Raw genomic sequence first — 21,838 nt, 5'->3', positions numbered from 1 at the left:
TACAACTGATGTTTTAAACAAAGTCAGGGACCATTTCACAATTTTAACCTAGTTTGCTCATGACGTGCTATGGCTTTCTCTTGCAGAGTCCTGAAGGCCCAGTCAGATCATAGGTCAAGGCATGAAGGTAAATGTTCCATTAATAGCACTATTTCTGGAATGTTTCCATATTACTGTTAGCTGTTTGGAATGTGTTGAACTGCGGAATTGAATATTATTGTGGCCATATACCTTATCATTTATTACTGACACTTGGTTATCAGATATTGATTAAATGCTTTTGACACCATGGGCTCAATCGACACCTATTAGTTTAGTCCTGGAACTTCAAGACTGTCCCCTACCTATCGTGGTCTTTCAAATTAAAATCTAGAACGGTGTTTCTGCTTTTAAGAGTAGCTTGCACATTTGATGGTAATCTGCAGTTCTTGTGGTACAAGTGTAATTTTTATTTAAGTTCCAAGTAATATCTTATCTTATTTTTTAATAGAGTACTCCCTGTTTGTAGCACCAAGCGTGATCTATGTAGACAAGCAGTCAGCTGTATTCATTCCTCGTATAATGCCAGTTTGGCCTATGGTTTAAATTTGGAAGTATAAAGAGGGAGCACTGTATTTACAATTTAGGTAAACTTTTTATTTTTTTCTGGAACAAGGAAGACAGTGGGAAAGAAGATAGAATTGTAACAAGACATACTGTAGTAAAGTAAAGGCTTTAGTTTTCCTTTTTTTTTTTGCTGTAGTTTCTTTGTAAGTCTTACAGTCTTTGCACATAATCCTTTGTGGCTCTGATGCTTTCCATGTTTTGACCTACTGAATCCTACATAGATTTCAGTAATTCGGTGCACACAACCATTTAATCAACGCAAATGAACAAACTGGGATGGTAAACGCAATCTTCTTTTACCCTTCGCTGCTGTACCATACTGACTTGCAAAGAAAGCCATGTGTGTATTGCATGTATGTCTTTCCAAAAAGATCACTTTTCCCGTGTCAGGAACTGAACGGAGCTGAGACGGAAGTAATAAATGCTGCAGTGCACATAATGTCACTGCGTTCTTTCGGGTGTTATGAAATAACAGGTATGGGTGGTGGTATTGGGAAATGATTTTGATATGTTTGGCCTGTATTAAGTAAGCAAACAATAGACATCACATGAAAAAATAAATAACATCAGTCTGGACCTTGTCATCACCTTCACATCAATAGCAAAGAGGGCGTCATTGGAGGTGTTAGCTATGTCTTCCAAACCAACTTCTTTTACGTAGGTTTAGAAATGGATATTGGAATTAACAGGCATCATTTAAATTTAGAAATTTTTACGTTAAACATATAAAGGCAGTGCCAAGGTTCTGTACATAAAATAATGAAATATAGTTAAAGAAGCATACCAAAGAAAATACGTGGTCAGACACCGTTGTGACACTTAGTACTAACTCAAAGCCAATTAACAGTAAATATTAGGTAAAGTTTCAGGCATATGTGAAATCTACATACAGCATTTGAGTTTTCTATAGATAGAGTGACTATAATGCTGAGAGGCTTCGGAATGCCCCTCTGAGCTCTGTTTTCACTGTCACCCTTCAAAGTCTCCCATCACATGACAGTAGGGGGAGTGCCTGTGCCTTCCAGTTATACTTGTTAACACAACATAGGGAGAAACTGAGCGTGCTTAAAATTAACTTAACTTTCTAGTTAAAGATTTAAAAAAAAGTTCCTATTTGTGATTGCTGTTTTAATATTTTGCTATGGGTCGTAATGAAGAGTAAATATTTTTTCACAAATAGTGGAATTTTTATTTTGTAACCAAGAATAGAAGAGCCCTTTTACATTGTGATTTTACAGTATGGTTATTGTACCTGTTCTAGATCAATGTGTAACCATTGTTTTACTGCAGCTTGTTTGCTTTTATGGAATCCATGGCCATTTCACAACAGGCGTTTTGACTTACTATTGACCTGTTTCCTGTATTTCCCCTACTTAGTTACACATTATTCAATGTGGCTCCTGGTTAGCTGGGCTCATTGCTGTTCTGTGGTGAAATCCAGCCTTGCAGACAGTGATAATTTACAAGATTGGCTCAAAAAATTAACCCTTCTTATTCCCGAGGTAAGACAATTAAAAACATTGTGCCCATGAGTGTTAAGGCATTCTTTCATTATCCAACAATATAATATAGTGACCTACAATTGTATTTTTGAATTTGTGCATACAAATCTATTTTTGCTGATGTAGATCAAAGACCTATCGGTTTCATTTCATTTAATCTCCGGGTTTTACCTTCCTATTCTTTAAGTAGGTTTTGCATTTTTCCCGTTTTTATCCTCCACATTTCCCAGCAGCCACTTCTTTTCCATTTGCAAGTCAAATATTTGCAAAACCTCTGCACAAACGGAATATACATGCCACCTGCAAAGCTGGCAACTGTGCAGTAGTAGCAATTTGGTTCAATAAAAGTAACTAGCTTTCATACCATATGGCCGTAATTCAGAGTTTTGCTGGAAAAAGTAAAGGATATCGTAACATTGCCATAATGATTCATATTAAGCGTGGAATAGCAGTCTGATAAATGGATTAATGCATCCCACCATAAACTATAATGAAACGTTAATGGAAAGTATTGTAAACCTATGAAGTGCAAGGTCACAAAGGGTACACCATGACTTGGAAAAAGATGTATTATAGATTTTTCTCTAACGTCCTAAGTGGATGCTGGGGACTCCGTAAGGACCATGGGGATTAGCGGCTCCGCAGGAGACTGGGCACAACTACAAAGAAAGCTTTAGACTACTGGTGTGCACTGGCTCCTCCCACTAAGACCCTCCTCCAGACCTCAGTTAGATTTTTGTGCCCGGCCGAGAAGGGTGCACACTAGGGGCTCTCCTGAGCACCTAGAAAGAAAGTATATTTAGGTTTTTTATTTTCAGTGAGATCTGCTTGCAACAGACTCACTGCAGCGAGGGACTAAGGGGAGAAGAAGCGAACCTACCTAACAGGTGGTAGTTTGGGCTTCTTAGGCTACTGGACACCATTAGCTCCAGAGGGATCGACCGCAGGACCCGACCTTGGTGTTCGTTCCCGGAGCCGCGCCGCCGTCTCCCTTACAGAGCCAGAAGCACGAAGAAGGTCCGGAAAATCGGCGGCAGAAGACTTCGGTCTTCACCAAGGTAGAGCACAGCACTGCAGCTGTGCGCCATTGCTCCTCATGTACACCTCATACTTCGGTCACTGATGGGTGCAGGGCGCTGGGGGGGGGCGCCCTGAGGGCAATAGATAACACCTTGGCTGGCAAAATATGCATCATATATAGTCCTAGGGGCTATATAGATGCAAAATTACCCCTGCCAGTATAACAGAAAAAGCGGGAGAAAGTCCGCCGAAAAGGGGGCGGGGCTTCTCCCTCAGCACACTGGCGCCATTTTTCCCTCACAGTTCCGCTGGAAGAAAGCTCCCTGGCTCTCCCCTGCAGTCTGAGAATACTACAGAAGGGTAAAAAAGAGAGGAGGGGCACTAAATTTAGGCGCAGTATAGATACATATATATATATATATATATATATATATATGTAATATATATAAAAAAGCAGCTATAGGGAAAACACTCATTGATAGTGGGATCCCAGTGTTATATAGCGCTCTGGTGTGTGCTGGCATACTCTCTCTCTGCCTCTCCAAAGGGCTTTGTGGGGTCCTGTCCTCTGTCAGAGCATTCCCTGTGTGTTTGCGGTGTGTCGGTACGGCTGTGTCGACATGTTTGATGAGGAGGCTTATGTGGAGGCGGAGCAGATGCCTGTAAATGTGATGTCACCCCCTGCGGGGTCGACACCTGAGTGGATGGTGCTGTGGAAGGAATTACGTGATAGTGTCGACTCCTTACATAAAAGGTTTGACGACATACCTAATGTGGGACAGCCGGCTTCTCAGCCTGTGCCTGCCCAGGCGTCTCAAAAACCATCAGGGGCTCTAAAACGCCCGCTACCTCAGATGGTTGACACAGATGTCGACACGGATACTGACTCCAGTGTCGACGACGATGAGACTAATGTAACTTCCAGTAGGGCCACACGTTACATGATTGAGGCAATGAAAAATGTGTTACACATTTCTGATGTTACCCCCGGTACCACAAAAAAGGGTATAATGTTTGGAGAGAAAAAACTACCAGTAGCTTTTCCTCCATCTGAAGAGTTAAATGAAGTGTGTGAAGAAGCGTGGGCTTCCCCTGATAAAAAGATGGTAATTTCTAAGAGGTTACTAATGGCGTACCCTTTCCCGCCAGAGGATAGGTCACGGTGGGAAACATCCCCTAGGGTGGATAAGGCGCTCACACGCTTGTCGAAGAAGGTGGCACTACCGTCTCCGGATACGGCCGCCCTGAAGGAATCTGCTGATAGAAAGCAGGAGGCTATCCTGAAATCTATATATACACACACAGGTGTGATACTGAGACCGGCTATAGCTTCAGCCTGGATGTGCAGCGCTGCTGCTGCGTGGTCAGATTCCCTGTCAGAAAATATAGATACCCTAGATAGGGACACTATTTTGCTGAACGTAGGGCATATAAAAGACGCACTTTTATACATGAGGGATGCACAGAGGGATATTTGCCGGCTGGCATCCAAAATTAGTGCAATGTCCATTTCTGCCAGGAGAGGGTTATGGACTCGGCAGTGGACAGGTGATGCAGATTCCAAACGACACATGGAAGTTCTGCCTTATAAGGGTGAGGAATTGTTCGGGGATGGTCTCTCGGACCTCGTTTCCACAGCAACAGCTGGGAAGTCTACATTTTTGCCCCATGTTCCCTCACAACCAAAGAAAGCACCGTATTATCAGGTACAGTCCTTTCGGCCCAATAGGGGCAAGCGGGTTAAAGGCGCGTCCTTTCTGCCCAGAGGCAGAGGTAGAGGGAAAAAGCTGCAACATACAGCCAGTTCCCAGGAGCAAAAGTCCTCACCCGCTTCCTCAAAGTCCACAGCATGACGCTGGGGCTCCACAGGCAGAGCCAGGTACGGTGGGGGCCCGTCTCAAATATTTCAGCAAGCAGTGGGCTCGCTCACGGGTGGATCCCTGGATCCTTCAAATAGTATCTCAGGGGTACAAACTGGAATTCGAGACGTCTCCCCCCCGCCGTTTCCTCAAATCTGCCTTGCCAACCACTCCCTCAGGCAGGGAGGCAGTGTTACAGGCAATTCAAAAGCTGTATTCACAACAAGTGATAGTAAAGGTGCCCCTACTTCAACAAGGAAGGGGTTACTATTCCACAATGTTTGTGGTACCGAAACCGGACGGTTCGGTGAGACCCATTTTAAATTTGAAATCCTTGAACACATATATAAAAAAATTCAAGTTCAAGATGGAATCGCTCAGGGCGGTTATTGCGAGCCTGGACGAGGGAGATTACATGGTATCGCTGAACATCAAGGATGCTTACCTACATGTCCCCATTTACCATCCTCACCAGGAGTACCTCAGGTTTGTGGTACAAGATTGTCATTACCAATTCCAGACGTTGCCGTTCGGTCTCTCCACGGCTCCGAGGGTCTTTACCAAGGTAATGGCGGAAATGATGATACTCCTTCGAAGGAAGGGAGTTTTAATTATCCCGTACTTGGACGATCTCCTGATAAAGGCGAGGTCCAGAGAACAGTTATGGGTAGGGGTAGCACTATCTCGGGAAGTGCTGCAACAGCACGGCTGGATTCTAAACATTCCAAAGTCACAGCTGGTCCCTACGACACGCCTTACTGTTCCTAGGGATGGTTCTGGACACAGAACAGAGAAAAGTGTTTCTCCCGGAGGAGAAGGCCAAGGAGCTGTCATCTCTAGTCAGAGGCCTCCTAAAACCAAAACAGGTGTCGGTGCATCACTGCACGCGGATCCTGGGAAAAATGGTAGCTTCCTACGAAGCGATTCCATTCGGCAGGTTTCATGCAAGAACCTTTCAGTGGGACCTGTTGGACAAGTGGTCCGGATCGCATCTTCAGATGCATAGTCTGATAACCCTGTCTCCAAGGACAAGGGTGTCTCTGCTGTGGTGGCTGCAGTGTGCTCATCTTCAAGAGGGCCGCAGATTCGGCATACAGGACTGGGTCCTGGTGACCACGGATGCCAGCCTTCGAGGCTGGGGAGCAGTCACACAGGGAAGAAACTTCCAAGGACTATGGACAAGTCAGGAGACTTCCCTGCACATAAATATTCTGGAACTAAGGGCCATTTACAATGCCCTAAGTCAGGCAAAACCCCTGCTTCAAAACCAGCCGGTACTGATCCAGTCAGACAACATCACGGCAGTCGCCCATGTAAATCCACAGGGCGGCACGAGAAGCAGGACGGCGATGGCAGAAGCCACAAGGATTCTCCGATGGGCGGAAAATCACGTGTTAGCACTGTCAGCAGTGTTCATTCCGGGAGTGGTCAACTGGGAAGCAGACTTCCTCAGCAGGCACGACCTCCACCCGGGAGAGTGGGGACTTCATCCAGAAGTCTTTCAAATGATTGTAAACCAGTGGGAAAAACCACAGGTGGACATGATGGCGTCCCGCCTAAACAAAAAGCTAGAAAAATATTGCGCCAGGTCAAGAGACCCGCAGGCGATAGCTGTGGACGCTCTGGTAACACCGTGGGTGTACCGATCGGTTTATGTGTTCCCTCCTCTTCCTCTCATACCAAAGGTACTGAGGATAATAAGGAGAAGAGGAGTAAGAACTATACTCATTGTTCCGGATTGGCCAAGAAGAGCGTGGTATCCGGAACTTCAAGAAATGATGTCAGAGGACCCATGGCCTCTACCGCTCAGACAGGACCTGCTGCAGCAGGGGCCCTATCTGTTCCAAGACTTACCGCGGCTGCGTTTGACGGCATGGCGGTTGAACACCGGATCCTGAAGGAAAAGGGCATTCCGGAGGAAGTCATTCCTACGCTGATAAAAGCTAGGAAAGAAGTAACCGCGAACCATTATCACCGCATATGGCGAAAATATGTTGCGTGGTGTGAGGCCAGGAAGGCCCCAACGGAAGAATTTCAGCTGGGCCGGTTCCTGCACTTCCTACAGTCGGGTGACTATGGGCCTTAAATTGGGTTCCATTAAGGTCCAGATTTCGGCTCTATCGATTTTCTTCCAGAGAGAATTGGCTTCACTACCTGAAGTTCAGACTTTTGTTAAGGGAGTGCTGCATATTCAGCCCCCTTTTGTGCCTCCAGTGGCACCTTGGGATCTCAACGTGGTGTTGGATTTCCTAAAGTCACATTGGTTTGAGCCACTGACAACCGTGGATTTAAAATATCTCACGTGGAAAGTGGTCATGTTGTTGGCCTTGGCTTCGGCCAGGCGTGTTTCAGAATTGGCGGCTTTGTCATGTAAAAGCCCTTATCTGATTTTCCATATGGATAGGGCAGAATTGAGGACTCGTCCCCAGTTTCTCCCCAAAGTGGTATCCGCTTTTCATCTGAACCAACCTATCGTGGTGCCTGCGGCTACAAATGACTTGGAGGATTCCAAGTTGCTGGACGTAGTCAGGGCCCTAAAAATTTGTTTCCTTGACAGCTGGAGTCAGGAAGACTGACTCGCTCTTTGTCCTGTATGCATCCAACAAGATGGGTGCTCCTGCTTCTAAGCAGACTATTGCTCGCTGGATCTGTAGTACGATTCAGCTTGCACATTCTGCGGCTGGACTGCCGCGTCCTAAATCAGTAAAAGCCCATTCCACGAGGAAAGTGGTCTCTTCTTGGGCGGCTGCCCGAGGTGTCTCGGCTCTTCAACTTTGCCGAGCTGCTACTTGGTCAGGGGCAAACACGTTTGCTAAATTCTACAAATTTGATACCCTGGCTGAGGAGGACCTTGAGTTCTCTCATTCGGTGCTGCAGAGTCATCCGCACTCTCCCGCCCGTTTGGGAGCTTTGGTATAATTCCCATGGTCCTTACGGAGTCCCCAGCATCCACTAGGACGTTAGAGAAAATAAGAATTTACTCACCGGTAATTCTATTTCTCATAGTCCGTAGTGGATGCTGGGCGCCCATCCCAAGTGCGGATTGTCTGCAATACTTGTATATAGTTATTGCTTAACTAAAGGGTTATTGTTGAGCCATCTGTTGAGAGGCTCAGTTATATTTCATACTGTTAACTGGGTATTGTATCACGAGTTATACGGTGTGATTGGTGTGGCTGGTATGAGTCTTACCCGGGATTCAAAATCCTTCCTAATTGTGTCAGCTCTTCCGGGCACAGTATCCTAACTGATGTCTGGAGGAGGGTCTTAGTGGGAGGAGCCAGTGCACACCAGTAGTCTAAAGCTTTCTTTGTAGTTGTGCCCAGTCTCCTGCGGAGCCGCTAATCCCCATGGTCCTTACGGAGTCCCCAGCATCCACTACGGACTATGAGAAATAGAATTACCGGTGAGTAAATTCTTTTTTTTTTTTTGGGGAAACGCATTAGGAACAAAAATAAAGCGATACTTTTATTCAGCGCACAGTTTTGTAGTATGTGTGCTATGGCTTCCAGACACTAGGTAGACCGTGTCTAGTTACAGTCAATAGTTCAACATGGTTTGTTTTTAAAAAAAAATTCAAGAATTGCTTCATTTACCATTCACGTGGTCTACGATTGGGAATAGTAACCTTGCCTGAAGCATGGCGGGTGTACACTGTACACTAATTGGGTCACATATGGTGAAACATGCAGAATGACACCCCAAAAACTAAAAAAAAAAAAAAAGTGTTGAATTTTGTTTTTTGGTACGACCTTGTGTGTACAAAGTTTCTTGACTGAAGCTTATGCACGTACATAGTCACCTGTATGTTCTAAAGCTCTGGCCTTTTCCATCCAGTTTCGTGATCAACTCCAGTTTATAGTATCTGGTTATTTAACTTCCTGTCGTTACCTACTTTAGTGTATTGCAGTGTGGATTGTTTTAAATACATTATGGGGTCATTTGTACAGGAAGCAATCAAAAAATTACCTTGAATTCTAAATGACATCGAAAACTAGAAATGTTATAAAAGGTTTACTGTTAAATATCACAGATGTTAGTGAACTGTGAATTCATTCTCTGCAACCCCATCCACCATACACTTTCTATCCAAAAATTCTTACCGCCTTTCAGTTTATGATATGGCAGATAACATAGCATTACCTTGTATTTAGTGGAATATTATATCTTTCTGATTGTCATACTTCTACATTTCTTGGTTTGTGCAATGTTTTTCTGTGCTTTCTATTTCGGATAAACATAGGGTATTTCCATTTGTGAATCACATGAATTACATTCATTACACTGCTGAGACCAAAGTGTGGTGTGAACGTAATTCGTATATGGAGCAATATCGGCCAAGGCCTGGGCCCCATTGGTCAAAAGCACAAGTCATCATTGATTTAAAATGGACATTCAGCCTACTATAGATCCCAGCTACACAAGCACTTACCGTTGTCATAAAATCAAACTGCAATTTCCGGAAAACGCATGATATTTGCATGTGTACAGTCACAATGGACACTTGCCATTTTAGCATAAAATATTGCATATTGTAAATGGTGGAGTTTTGGTTTTAGAAGTCTCAGACACCAAATTGATTGAAATATATAGCAAAAACTTTAAAATAAATATAAGAATAGTGTATTTTAAAGACTTAAATATTTTCATTAAAAAGAGCCATCCACATTTAATAATCTGCTATTAACAACATCTGCTACTATTAACAGAATTGAAGTATATAATGAAAGTCTAAGATTGTTTATTTTTGCTTTTCCTTGTAAGACTGCAGTGCGTCATGAATCCTGCAATGGTCTGTACAAGCTGTCCCTTTCTGGTCTGGATGGCGGTGACTCAATAAACAGATCATTTTTGCTGCTGGCTGCATCAACTTTGTTGAAATTTCTTCCCGATGCTCAAGCATTGAAACCTATTCGGGTAAGTGTTTTCACTTTTAGCAATTTACTTCATAATTATTGTTCTAAAAGACAGGAATTATATCCTTTTTATATTGTGAATCAAAATGTGCACAGGAAGCAAATCTGGTACACATTTGAGAAGCAATGAAACAAAAGTAAGTTTGGTTTGTTCTTATGAAGCAGTTCATAGGATATTATCATATCCAGGTCTACGTGGATTTAAGGTTTCCTTGTGTGGAACTGCTTGACATTGTCTGACCCAGTGTTGTAGAACTTTATGCTGTGCATGCTTAGAAAGGTCTTCAAATTATGCCCAGTTCTGACTATGTGTTGAGAAATCCTAGTCTATTTTTATTTAGTCCTTACTTTAAAAAAAAATTAGATGCAGGTTTGCATTCCCTAGGCTAAAGCCAATAGTACATATTGGGCTCAATCCAGTTAGTGCTGAAGTGGTCAAATTGCTGTTGACATCTATATTCCGTCAACAGCACACACTAGCCCCTTCTCCCCTCTCCCCCACGATCCGGTTTATCGGGCTGCAAACAAAAGTCAGTAAGTCCGGCAGCTAAACATCGCTGCCCTTACTTGTGAGGGTGAGAACATCACCCCTAATTGAATTGACCACATTTTGTGTGTGTGGAAACAGTGTTCATATCAAAGCACACAGCTGTTAAATACCACTTTTCTATTACCCCTCTATATTCTTAGTTTCATTCACGCCTTGTTTTCCTATAGGTAGAGGACTACGAGGAAGAAACTATTCTACGACCTGGATGTAAAGAATATTTTTGGTTACTGTGTAAACTGATCGATAACATCCATGTCAAAGATGCCAGTCAGGTATAGTTGGAGTGCAAGATGCTTTTTTTAATTGTTTATTGAAAACACTAAAAGATTTTAGTTCCTAATGCAGCGCATACAGTACTGTGCAAATGTGTTAAGGCCCATACACACTGGGCGATTTTGAGCTGAAAGCAGCTCACTTTTGGTGTGTTGAGCTGCTTTCAGCTCAAAGCCGCCCAGTGTGTATGCCCAAACGATGAGCGGTGAGCGCTGATGCGCGCTCCCGCTCCATCGCTGGCGGCCACCGTTCATCTACTGGTATTACCAGTAGATGAACGGCGGGGTGAGCGGCTTTCCATAGCTTTTCAGCCCAGTGGTGTCAGCGATCATCACTGTGCATACACGCTGGGCCCAGTGTGTGTGGACCTTTAGGCAGGGGTGGAAAAAATGCTGCAAAGTAAGAAAAATAGAAGTGTTCAAATTTTTTATCAATCTTGAAAATGCAAAGTAAATGAACAGAAGAGAAATCAAATCAGTATTTGTTGTGACCACTCTTTGCCTACAAAACAACATCTGTAACCACTGCAGAGCAGTGTGTGAATACATTCCATGCAAAGCGCATGGCATCTATTTACAGTGAAGGGCGAGCCCTGAGGGCATTCCAATATCTCTAATCGTACTGGGCACGCCCTACTGTGATGCATATTGGGGCTTGCAGATATGCTCCTGCCCACTCACAGTGATGCTCCTCCCACTTTTCGGACACGGAAGATCCCAACTTACAGATCACCAATGTTGGGAAGTATGGTTACAGTCTTGTGTTGTTTTTTTGTTGTATACAACTTGCTTAATTTGTGCTTTCAAGAAAAATTATTAGGCGTCGATCCTATTAGGGGTTCTGAAGCAAGTCACAACATTTTTACCTTAAAATAAAGATTTTCCCTGCCATCTCCAACTCCCAGGCTTTAGCGAACGGAGAAATGCGAGTTTTCTCTGACTGCTTCAATGCAAATTTGTAATTGGATTGCAAAATTAATTTGCAGCAAGATTTTTCAGTAAAAACGGCAACTTGCAGCTCACACAAGGCAATTCTCACCTAATAGGATTGACCCCTTAGAGTGTGATTTTACAGCAGCAATGAAAAGATAACTAGATGTGAGTCGCCTGGTGCGAGGGAGCCGCTCCGTGGGGTGTAGTGTCTTTTTCTCCTGAATGTGTGTCTTAGTTACAATCAGATGTGACAAAACCAGTCACACCAAGATATAGAAGTGTCACATATCAAATTATTCCGTGTAGTCGCATGAAGCGGTTTTGTTACATCGCATTGCGATTAAGAAGCACATTCAAGCAAAAAAGACACTGGTATGGGACATGGCCTGCCGAGAAGGGATATTTGGCGCGACTGCAGTAATAGTATATGAGGTCACATCTATAATTGGTGAATAAAAAGTACATTTTTTTTGTATAAAACTCCATCAGGCAATCTGCTTAATGTACATTTCCTTTTTTGTGTGTTCTGGTGTTTAGAGGGAGCAACATATTTATTTAGTTTTCTTCATTTTATTCCTAGACCACATTGCTTGATTTGGACGCATTAGCAAGGCATTTGGCAGACTGCATTCGCAGGTAAGACGGTTTCCTATTACTTTGTTGTCATCGCCTGGCAGATACTGCCACTTCATGGGCCTCAGAAATACTGCTCCTTTATTGGTGCCAGTGTAGCTGCAGCGTAATCTTCCATTTAGGGGTTGCTTTTTTTTAATCTTAATAGTTTATTCATCTGTCGTTTGTTTGTTTTTTACTTTTATATGGAGAATCTAGTTATGGAAGCACATAATTAAAGATTGTGGGTTTTTATTTGTCTTCTTTTTCTAGCCGAGAAATCCTAGACTACCAGGATGGTAACATAGAAGATGATGGCATGACAGGACTCCTGAGGCTTGCAACCAGTGTCATCAAACATAAACCTCCCTTCAAATTTTCTAGGGAAGGGCAGGTAGGATTAAGTATCTCTGCTCTGTCTATCCCCTGTTCCTATTGGCCGTTAACTTAAAGTTTAATTGGTTCTCTGGTTGTTGTTTTTTTCAGGAGTTCCTCAGAGATGTTTTTAATCTACTTTTCCTGTTGCCAAGCCTAAAGGACAGGCTGCAGCCCAAATGTAAATCCCATTCCTCCCGGGCAGCGGCATATGACCTCCTGGTGGAAATGGTGAAGGGCTCAGTGGAGAACTACAGGCTGTTGCACAACTGGGTAATGGCACAGCATATGCAGTGTAAGAGCAGCGTATTTACATTTCTTTTACGGTCTATTAATGCATTATGTAGGGGTTTTCTTTGCTAAAGGGAGTAATGCAGTATCATTTATGAATATATTATGTTCATACAGGTCACGCCCAAAATCAATCTGAGCCATTTGCAGCTTATCATAACCAAAATAGGTGATCTTTATCATGTGGACAGTAATACATATACCCTGCTGGAGTGCCACAAGTTGGCTTCCCCTGTAGTAGATGAAAATAATTCTGCATATCCAAAAAAACAAACCAACCAAAACAGTGATATAACCAGATGATCTGAAAGTATGTGTGACCGGGATAGGCTGGTTCTGTGTACATGTTGGGGAAAGGATCTTGATAGAATGGCCTTTGGGTTCTGGTTTCCGCCAGTAACCTGCTGTTACTGGTCACTCTCATTGGTGCGGCTTGGCCTCCAGACCTTCACTGCATGTGTCAACCTCACACATTATCAATGTGGCTTCCAGCACTTGAAAGCGCTAATTTCTGGGTTACTGCATGTGCAGCAGCCATACGTTCTGCCTGTCCTAACTTTTGGACTTCAGTTTGGTCTTCAAGGTGTATTAGTGGGCTCATTTTGTGCCTCTGGAGTCAGTTTACCTGCAGTGGTTTTGAAAGTGGTGTTTCTGTCCTACTGATTCTGATAGCCCTATCTGCTTCTTGGATGTAGTCTGGGCGTTGACGGTTTATGTGGACCTGGATTGCTCCAGTTCGAAAGTCTGTATTCTTAATCCTCTATGACGCTCACAGCTGGTGCTTGTCTGCTTCCAAGCAATCCTTAGATCGTTGGATTACTTCTGCTATTAAGCAGGTTTATGTTTCTTTTGGGCAGCCTATGCTGACCTTAACCAGGCGTATTCGATTCGGGCAATGCAGCAGGGTGCTTAAGTTGAACAGCTGTGAAGGGCAATTACTTGGTCCTCAGTGCACGCCTTCACAAAACGTTATAGTTTCCACAGGGGGCATCCTCAGCAAACACTGACCTAAACTAGGCACAACCATGCAGAGTGTTCTGTGCTCCAGAATGGTGGATGCTTTAACGCTGAGCACTGCTCGGAAGTGCACACTCCAGGCAACATGGCATTTTCCCAAGCTGCACTGAACTCCTGTAGTTGGGGTGCTTTTAATATGGGACTTGTGAGTTGTTTCTAACGTTCTTGGTTCTGTGTCTCTTTGTACGTCACTTTTTCTCTGTTGCTGTGTCTTATGCATCAGCATTTATTCCTATTTTCCAATAATTGTGGATTAAAGTAAACCGTTCTAAAACTGACAGGGATTAAGCCGTGACTTTTTCCACTTGTGTAAAATATTGTGTTAAGTTACCAAGTGGACAGTCTGGTGTGAACGCCTTGTATGCAGCTTGTCTGGTGGACTGTAATGTCTTGCATGCCTGTTGGATTTGGCATTTCTCTTGTACCACCCTCAGCTTAATCCCTGGTGCAGACAGTTTCTGAGCTCATGCACCTCATTTGCTGAATCTTTAGTTAATTACCCCAGTGTATGCTAAAAACGTAAATCTAGTTGTGATATGTATATTGTGTTTGAGTGGGTGGGTACTGAAACAATTAGCGCATCATAATGTGATTGTTTTAAGTAACTGTGGGTCATTTGCTAAACTGTAATTGCAGTAAACGTACAATTTATTGCTGTGTAATTATCCCTTTTGGAGAAAATGTGTCTGTCCTGTATTGTTTCTATAAATTCTATTAATCTAGAAATTATATTGTACAGCTTCCCACGCACCTTATAAATGGGACTATTGGCCACACGATGATGTCCGGGCTGAATGCAGGTTCGTTGGGCTAACTAATCTCGGAGCAACCTGTTATCTGGCTTCTACCATTCAGCAGTTATACATGATACCGGAGGCCAGGCAAGCCATCTTTACAGCTAAGGTATGGAAGTTCTGTAGTGCCCATGTATGAAGTATTAGTAAATTCTGTGTTTTATAGCTTGGTGTTTGGCAATGTGTGGCAATAAGAATAAAGTTTTTAGCACCATCGGTAATAATTAAATAGTTAATGCCTTTTATTCCAGCAAAAAGTCCAGGAAAATATATATAATATAATAAAAAGATAAATAGGACTTTTCCTTACATTCCCGCCTTACCAATGGTGCTTTGCACTAGTGTACAATTTGAGTATATGGTCTGCGTATATAAAAATAAATACTTAAGAATTTCTTCCATAAACTGCGTCAGACCTTCACTAAATTATATATACTTGGACCACCTGCATCTGATTTCATGTTGTGTTGCATTTCTTATATAGTACTTATGGAAAGAATGCAGCTCTGGTGCGAATCTCCAAAATGTATGTGCTTGTTATGGCTTTTTTTTTTTTTTTTTTTACTGTTTAAAGCAAATAAAACAAATTTTAAACGTACACCACCTAATGAAACATCCGTAATCCTAAAAATTCACTTAATCTCTCAAGTTAATTAAGAAATTCTACAGTTTCTCCTGAAACTGAAATATTGCAGAAACACATTTAACCACTTGCCTGGCATGGTCGCATCAGATGCGACCATGCCTGCAAGTGCTTTATCTGACCTGGTCGCACAAGATGTGACCAGTCAGATAGGCAGTGTTAGCAGCGGCAGGGAAGAGAAACTTCCCTCCGCTGCTGCTGACCTCACCCTCCCCTACTGATTACTGATTGCCACGCTGCCGATCACTGCTGTCACCATCTCAAAGATAACCATCCTGTGCTCCTGGGAATTGGAGACGGCCAGAAAGTGTTCAGAGGGGCCACACCGGCTCAATGTATGCCAACATGTGGGGGCCCCTGGACAGTCACCCAGTCTGCACTGCCTATAATCTGCTCTGCCTGTGCTGGGTGTCCTCCCGCATGTCAGAGATTTTGAACGTATATGTGCATTTTCTCTTACGTCCTAGAGGATACTGAGGTCCACATTAGTACCATGAGGTATAGACTGGTCCACTAGGAGCCATGGGCACTTAAAGAAATTGATAGTGTGGGCTGGCTCCTCCCTCTATGCCCCTCCTACCAGACTTTGTTTAGGAAATGTGCCCGGAGGAGCCGGTCACGCTTGGGAAGCTCCTGAAGAGTGTTCTGCATTTTTTTTTTTTTTTTTTTAATTGTTTAAATGCAGGTTGGGCTGGCACCAGACTGCCTGCTTCGTGGGACTTAGGGAGGGGGGGGGGGGGGGGGCAGCCAAACCTCCCTAGGGTTAATGGTCCCGTTCCCCACTGACAGGACACTGAGCACCTGAGGGTCCTATTCACAAGCTCCACCACGGCGAGCGTACAGACCTGCAGCACGCCACCACCCCAACAAAGCCAAAAGTAAGAAGAGTGGTGAGTAGGTGGCCGGCGTCCCGTTTAGCGGGTCGCCGGCTGTAATGCCGGCACAAGAGGTAGGAGCGCAGCGCTGATAAGCAGGCTGCCGCTCCAGGCTTCAGAGGCATGCAGGATGCTGTGTGTCCCGCTGTGAGGGGCGAGCTAAAGCCACAACAAACATATCCCCACACTGGCAGCAATTCTACAGGGGTTTTAACCCACTGTAGAACAGAAATTACCTCAGCCAGTAAAAAAAATAAAAATAAAGACCGCGTGCCATTAAGCGGGCGGGGCTTCACTATGTGCGGATCCAGCAGCTCACCAGTGCCATTTTCCCTCTGCAGCTATACACAGACAGACTGGCAGGGAAGCGCAGCTCCTCCACAAGGTCTCCAGAGCACCTCAGCTGTACAAGGGGGTCATAGCAAAGGGGGGGGGGGGGGGAGCAATATTTGGTGTACTAAACCCTATTATGGGTACTTGGTTTGCGACCCAGCTAAATTTGTACTTTAGCTATAGGGGCGCTGTGTGCCTGGCTCCATTATACTCTGTGTCTCCCTAGAGGGCTCTGTGTGGGTTAACTGTGTTTTACCCCATTTTCCTGTGTGTGTGTGTGTGTGTGTGTGTGTGTTTTCTTTCACATTCATTACGTCAAAGGAGTGTGTATCATGCACATCAGAGTGTTTTTCTCAATCTGGGGGATCACTGCCATGTACTCAGGATAGTACACATTCTCAGGCTAGTGGATCTGAACCAGTCTGGTTAGATTAATTAAAAGGGATGATTTCAAATATTACGAATAAATTATCCCAAAATGAGAAGGAGACGCAATACTTAAGGCAATCTTTTGATGACTTGATGAATAGAGATTTAGTGGTTATTCCAGCATCTCAGACCCTTGCCATATGTCCACAGAAAAGTACTCTGGCCCAAATCATGCAGGCTGATACTAATGATGATGATGTATCATACCCAGAGGAGGGTGAGGTGGACTTGGGAGGGGGGGATGCAGCTTTGTCACAAGGAACACAGGCCCTGATAGAAGCTATTAGAGATGTCCTGCACATCCCTGACAAAGTGACAGAGGAAGATGAGGAAACTTATTTTAATGTAAAAAAGAAATCCTCAGCTACTTTCCCTGCATCTAAGGAATTAAATTCCCTATTTGAAGCAACTTGGGTAAATCCTGACGAAGTTTCAGATCCCAAAACGGTTACTCGCATCCTTCCCGTTTCCTCAGGGTGATGGGAAAAAATGGGAAAACACCGATAGTTGACGCATCGGTTTCTAGGCTGTCACGTAAGATAGTTTAACCTGTTCCTGGGGCAGCTTCCTTGAAGGATGCTGCAGACCGCAAGATTGAGACTCTCAAATCTCTGTTCACAGCTGCGGAGGTGGTCCAGAGACCCATTATAGCTTGTGCAATAGGCCATTGCAGAATGGTCAGGTAATCTAATTGATGGCTTAGATTCCTTATCCAGGGGGAGATCATTTTACTCCTACAGCATATACAGGATTCTGCTAACTTTATGGTGGAGGCCATAAAGGAAATTGGTTTACTCAACGCACGCACCACTGCCATGGCAGTGTTAGTACGCAGGGGATTGTGGCTACGCCAGTGGACTGCGGATTCCAGGAAAGGTGTGGAAAGCCTACCTTTCACAGGTGAAGCCCTTTTTGGAGATGAACTGGATACATGGATATCCAAGGCTACGGCGGGTAAGTCTACATACCTTACTTCCGCAGCTCCCCCGACTGGAAAATCCTACACTGCTCCAACTCTGCAGTCCTTTCGGACAGCGAAATTTAAAAACAAAACCAAAGGTGGTTCTACCGCCTTCAGAGGCAATAGAGGTAAACCCAGAAAACCAGCAACTGCAGATTCACAGGAACAGAACCCCGGTTCTGCTTCCTCTAAGCCTTCAGCATGACAGTGGTCCGCACTGCCTGGAAGATAGGCAGGTGGGAGCCCATTTAAGATTCTTCAGTCAAATATGGGCAACGTCATGCCAGGATCCCTGGGTCAAAGATCTTATAGCCCAGGGCTACAGAGTGGAGTTTCGGGAACTCCCACCTCACAGATTCTTCAAATGAGGCTTACCAGCTTCTCAAGAAGCAAGTATGACTTTACAGGAAGCAATTCTGGAACTGGTACAGACTCAGGTCATTGTTCCAGTTCCACTTCAGCTGCAAAACCAGGGCTATTATTCCAACCTGTTTGTAATTCTGAAACCGGACGGTTCGGTAAGGCCCATTTTAAACCTCAAGTCGTTGAACCCGTACTTACGGGTATTCTAATTCAAGATGGAGTCTCTGAGAGCGGTGATCTGAGGTCTGGAGGAGGGGGAATTCTTGATGTCTCTGGATATCAAGGATGTGTACCTTCATATTTCGATTTGGCCGCCTCATCAGACTTATCTAAGGTTTGCATTACAGGACTGTCACTGCCAGTTCCAGGCCCTGCCATTTGGCCTCTCTACGGCACCGAGGGTGTTCACCAAGGTAATGGCAGAAATTATCTTTCTCCTCCACAAACAGGGAGTGAACATAATACTGTACCTGGATGATCTGCTGATAAAGGCACCATCCAGGGAGAGGTTATTAGTCAACATTGCCCTCTCAACCAGGCTACTGCAGGATCACGGGTGGATTTTGAACCTACCAAAATCTCATCTGGAACCAACACGGAGGCTTCTGTTCCTGGGGATGATACTGGATACAGAGGCGCAGAAGGTATTCCTTCCTTTGGAAAAGGCATTGGTGATCCAGTCGATGGTGCGGTATGTTCTACGACAAACCTGGACTTCGGTGCATCTATGCATTCGCCTTCTGGGAAAGATGGTAGCCGCTTATGTGGAGCTGCAGTATAGAAGGTTTCACGCAAGGCCCTTCCAGCTGGATCTGTTGGACAAATGGTCCGGATCACATCTTTTTTTTTTAATAAAGTAATTTTTATTCAATAATATGTAGATTGAGTTACAGACATTGCATATCAACGGCATTTCACATCATCACATTAATCACATCTTCGTTTACATAGATTTTGTCAGCCCGTCTGAGCCTGCAACATCTGCAGTCAGTATATAAATCTACATGTCCGTTTTTTAATTTTTTACCCTTAAACTAACCCACAAAAGGGTACATAAAAAGAAAATAAAAAGAAATAAATAAGAAACATAGGAAGAACATAGTAAGAAGTAGTCATCTGAACTAGGACCTTATCAGTCGCATATGTATTAAGGCAGGCCCGCAGAGCTGAGCTGTCAGCCTTCTAAACATACATCATTATAAATTAGATCATTGGCACAATAGCTCTTCAGTATCCACTATGATTGAGGGACCAGGTGGGAATGGGGAGACTCCAGCCAACGAGACCAAATTCTTTCAAACTTGGCCGATGCGTTCTGTTTCATATAAATATATCTTTCCTTGAGTATTGTGTCGTTAACCAAGGTCTTGAGCGCAGAGATTAAAGGGCCGCTAGGGGCCATCCAAAGTCTCGCAATGCAAACCTTAGCCAAGGCACATACATTGCGAGCATATAGATCGACCGGGCCAGTCTCAGAAGTAGAGCCTCCTATCCCCAAAATACAGAATTGTGGGGTAAGCAGTCCGCCAGTCACTCCCGTACTCTCCAGCACCGATCTAACCCCCGACCAGAACACCCGTAGTCTTGGGCAATCCCATACCATATGCCAAAATGTTCCCATATCCGCCTCGCACTTAGGGCAGAGACCAGATCTGCCAGTCCCAAAAGAGGCCAGTCTAGCTGGAGTCATATATGTTCTATGTAGAATGAAGAATTGGATTTGTTGGTATCTGAGGGACTTGGTGAAGGTAGCGGGGTATTCCAGAGCAAGAGCCCAGTCCTCCTCACCCATGAGACCTACATCCTCCTCCCATTTTCCACGGAGACGTGTCAGAGGGTCCGCATGGATTTTGGTGAGAAGATATCCATACGCAAGGGAAACCATCTTAGTTCGACCCAATGTAGTTACAAAGGTCTTGATGGGAAATGGGAGGATTCGCGGGGGGGAATCCGCAAACTGGGACTGGAGGGCATGTCGAAGTTGAAGGTATCTGAAAAAATATGAGTTAGGTAAGCCAAACTCATCTTTCAGTTGCTGAAAGGATTTGAGTGAGTCATTTAGGTAGAGTTGGGAAATAGAGACCACCGATCTAGGGGCCCACACCTCCCGTCCCTCAAGCGCATGCAACTCAGGAAGCCAGTCAGAGTACCAAAGGGGGGTGTCTGGGTCCAGGTCGACGTACCCTAAGAGGTCTCTCAGGGCCCGCCATATTTTTAAGGCCTGAAAAATAATAGGGGGAAGAAACCGGGCCCCGCTCCCACTCAGCAGCAGCTGTATAGGAGAGAGGTGAGGAAAATAGCAGCGGATAAACTCACACTGCAAGGTATCATCGCCAGAATCCCGCACCCATACACTAATATGAGTCATCTGAGCAGCGTAGTAATACATCTGGAAATTAGGCAAGGCTAGGCCGCCATCAGAGCGCAGCCTAGTGAGAGTATTTAATTGTATCCTAGGTCGTTTGTTAGCCCAAACAAGTGAGGATAGAACACTATTTAGTTTCCTAAAGAATGTTGGATAGATATATACGGGGGATTGAAGTATAATGTATAGGAGTTTGGGCAGTATGATCATTTTAGTGAGATTAACCCTGCCAGACACCGTCAATGGAAGCCTACACCAGGTTTTGGATTTGCACACGATCTGCTGCATGGTCGGGCCCAGATTCAGAGGGATGAAATCAGAAGGGTCATTAGTTATTTGGATTCCAAGGTATTTAAATTGTGTTGTCCAACATAATGGTAGGGAAATTTTTGGAACAGTAGGAGGGGGGCCTATGACTGGCATAATATATGATTTAGACCAGTTGATCAAAAGACCCGAGTGAGCACCAAAGTCCTCAATCACACGCAGCAGAACGGGCATTGACCTGGCGTAGTCTTGCAAAAATAATAACATGTCGTCGGCATAAAGTGCTATCCTATCCTCACGTGAGCCCGTGCAAATTCCCACAATATCTGGGTGTGATCGTATCAAACAGGCCAAGGGCTCGATGGCCAAGGCAAACAGTGCGGGGGATAGGGGACAGCCCTGTCTGGTACCCCGGGACAATTGAAAGGAGGGGGATACATAACCATTCACCAAGATCCTGGCACTCGGATGCTGGTACAGTAATTTAGTCCGTCTGATATAGTTGGGCCCAAAGCCCATACAAGACATCACCTCCCATAAATAAGCCCATTCAATACTGTCAAAGGCCTTGGCCGCGTCCAGCGAGACCACAGCCGAGTCAGAAGGGAAGTCACGTGGGAGTTGTAAAATGGTATACAGTCTACGTAGGTTGATAGATGTGGACTTCCCAGGCATGAAGCCAGTCTGATCTGGATGAACGAGGGAGGTGATCACTGTATTAAGTCGTACTGCCAATATCTTTGCCAGGATCTTGGCGTCGGTGGGGATTAGGGATATCGGTCTATAGGAATCCGGAGACCTAGGGTCTTTACCGGGCTTTGGGATCACTATTATAATTGCCTCTGACATAGAGGG

At 44.4% G+C, this 21,838-nt stretch overlaps 1 protein-coding gene across 6 annotated transcripts in view; it reads left to right on the top strand.

Annotated features, from left to right (window-relative positions):
• USP34 (ubiquitin specific peptidase 34) overlaps positions 1 to 21,838 on the top strand; it is a 438,538-nt gene that overhangs the window by 214,950 nt on the left and 201,750 nt on the right. For 4 of the 6 annotated variants that reach the window (XM_063918244.1, XM_063918241.1, XM_063918240.1 and 1 more), the window contains 9 exons: positions 87 to 127; positions 1,984 to 2,108; positions 9,752 to 9,904; positions 10,621 to 10,725; positions 12,239 to 12,294; positions 12,544 to 12,664; positions 12,757 to 12,940; positions 14,693 to 14,856; positions 15,232 to 15,273. In XM_063918244.1, the coding sequence (XP_063774314.1) occupies positions 87 to 127; positions 1,984 to 2,108; positions 9,752 to 9,904; positions 10,621 to 10,725; positions 12,239 to 12,294; positions 12,544 to 12,664; positions 12,757 to 12,940; positions 14,693 to 14,856; positions 15,232 to 15,273 (991 nt within the window). The remainder of the gene's footprint in view (positions 1 to 86; positions 128 to 1,983; positions 2,109 to 9,751; positions 9,905 to 10,620; positions 10,726 to 12,238; positions 12,295 to 12,543; positions 12,665 to 12,756; positions 12,941 to 14,692; positions 14,857 to 15,231; positions 15,274 to 21,838) is intronic. The other 2 variants (XM_063918243.1, XM_063918242.1) reach the window with 1 other exon arrangement.

The sequence above is a fragment of the Pseudophryne corroboree genome, chromosome 4, assembly GCF_028390025.1.
Source record: "Pseudophryne corroboree isolate aPseCor3 chromosome 4, aPseCor3.hap2, whole genome shotgun sequence".
Taxonomy (NCBI): domain Eukaryota; kingdom Metazoa; phylum Chordata; class Amphibia; order Anura; family Myobatrachidae; genus Pseudophryne; species Pseudophryne corroboree.
The sequence above is the reverse complement of the archived record's forward strand: the minus strand, read 5'-3'. Positions and strand labels throughout refer to the sequence as shown.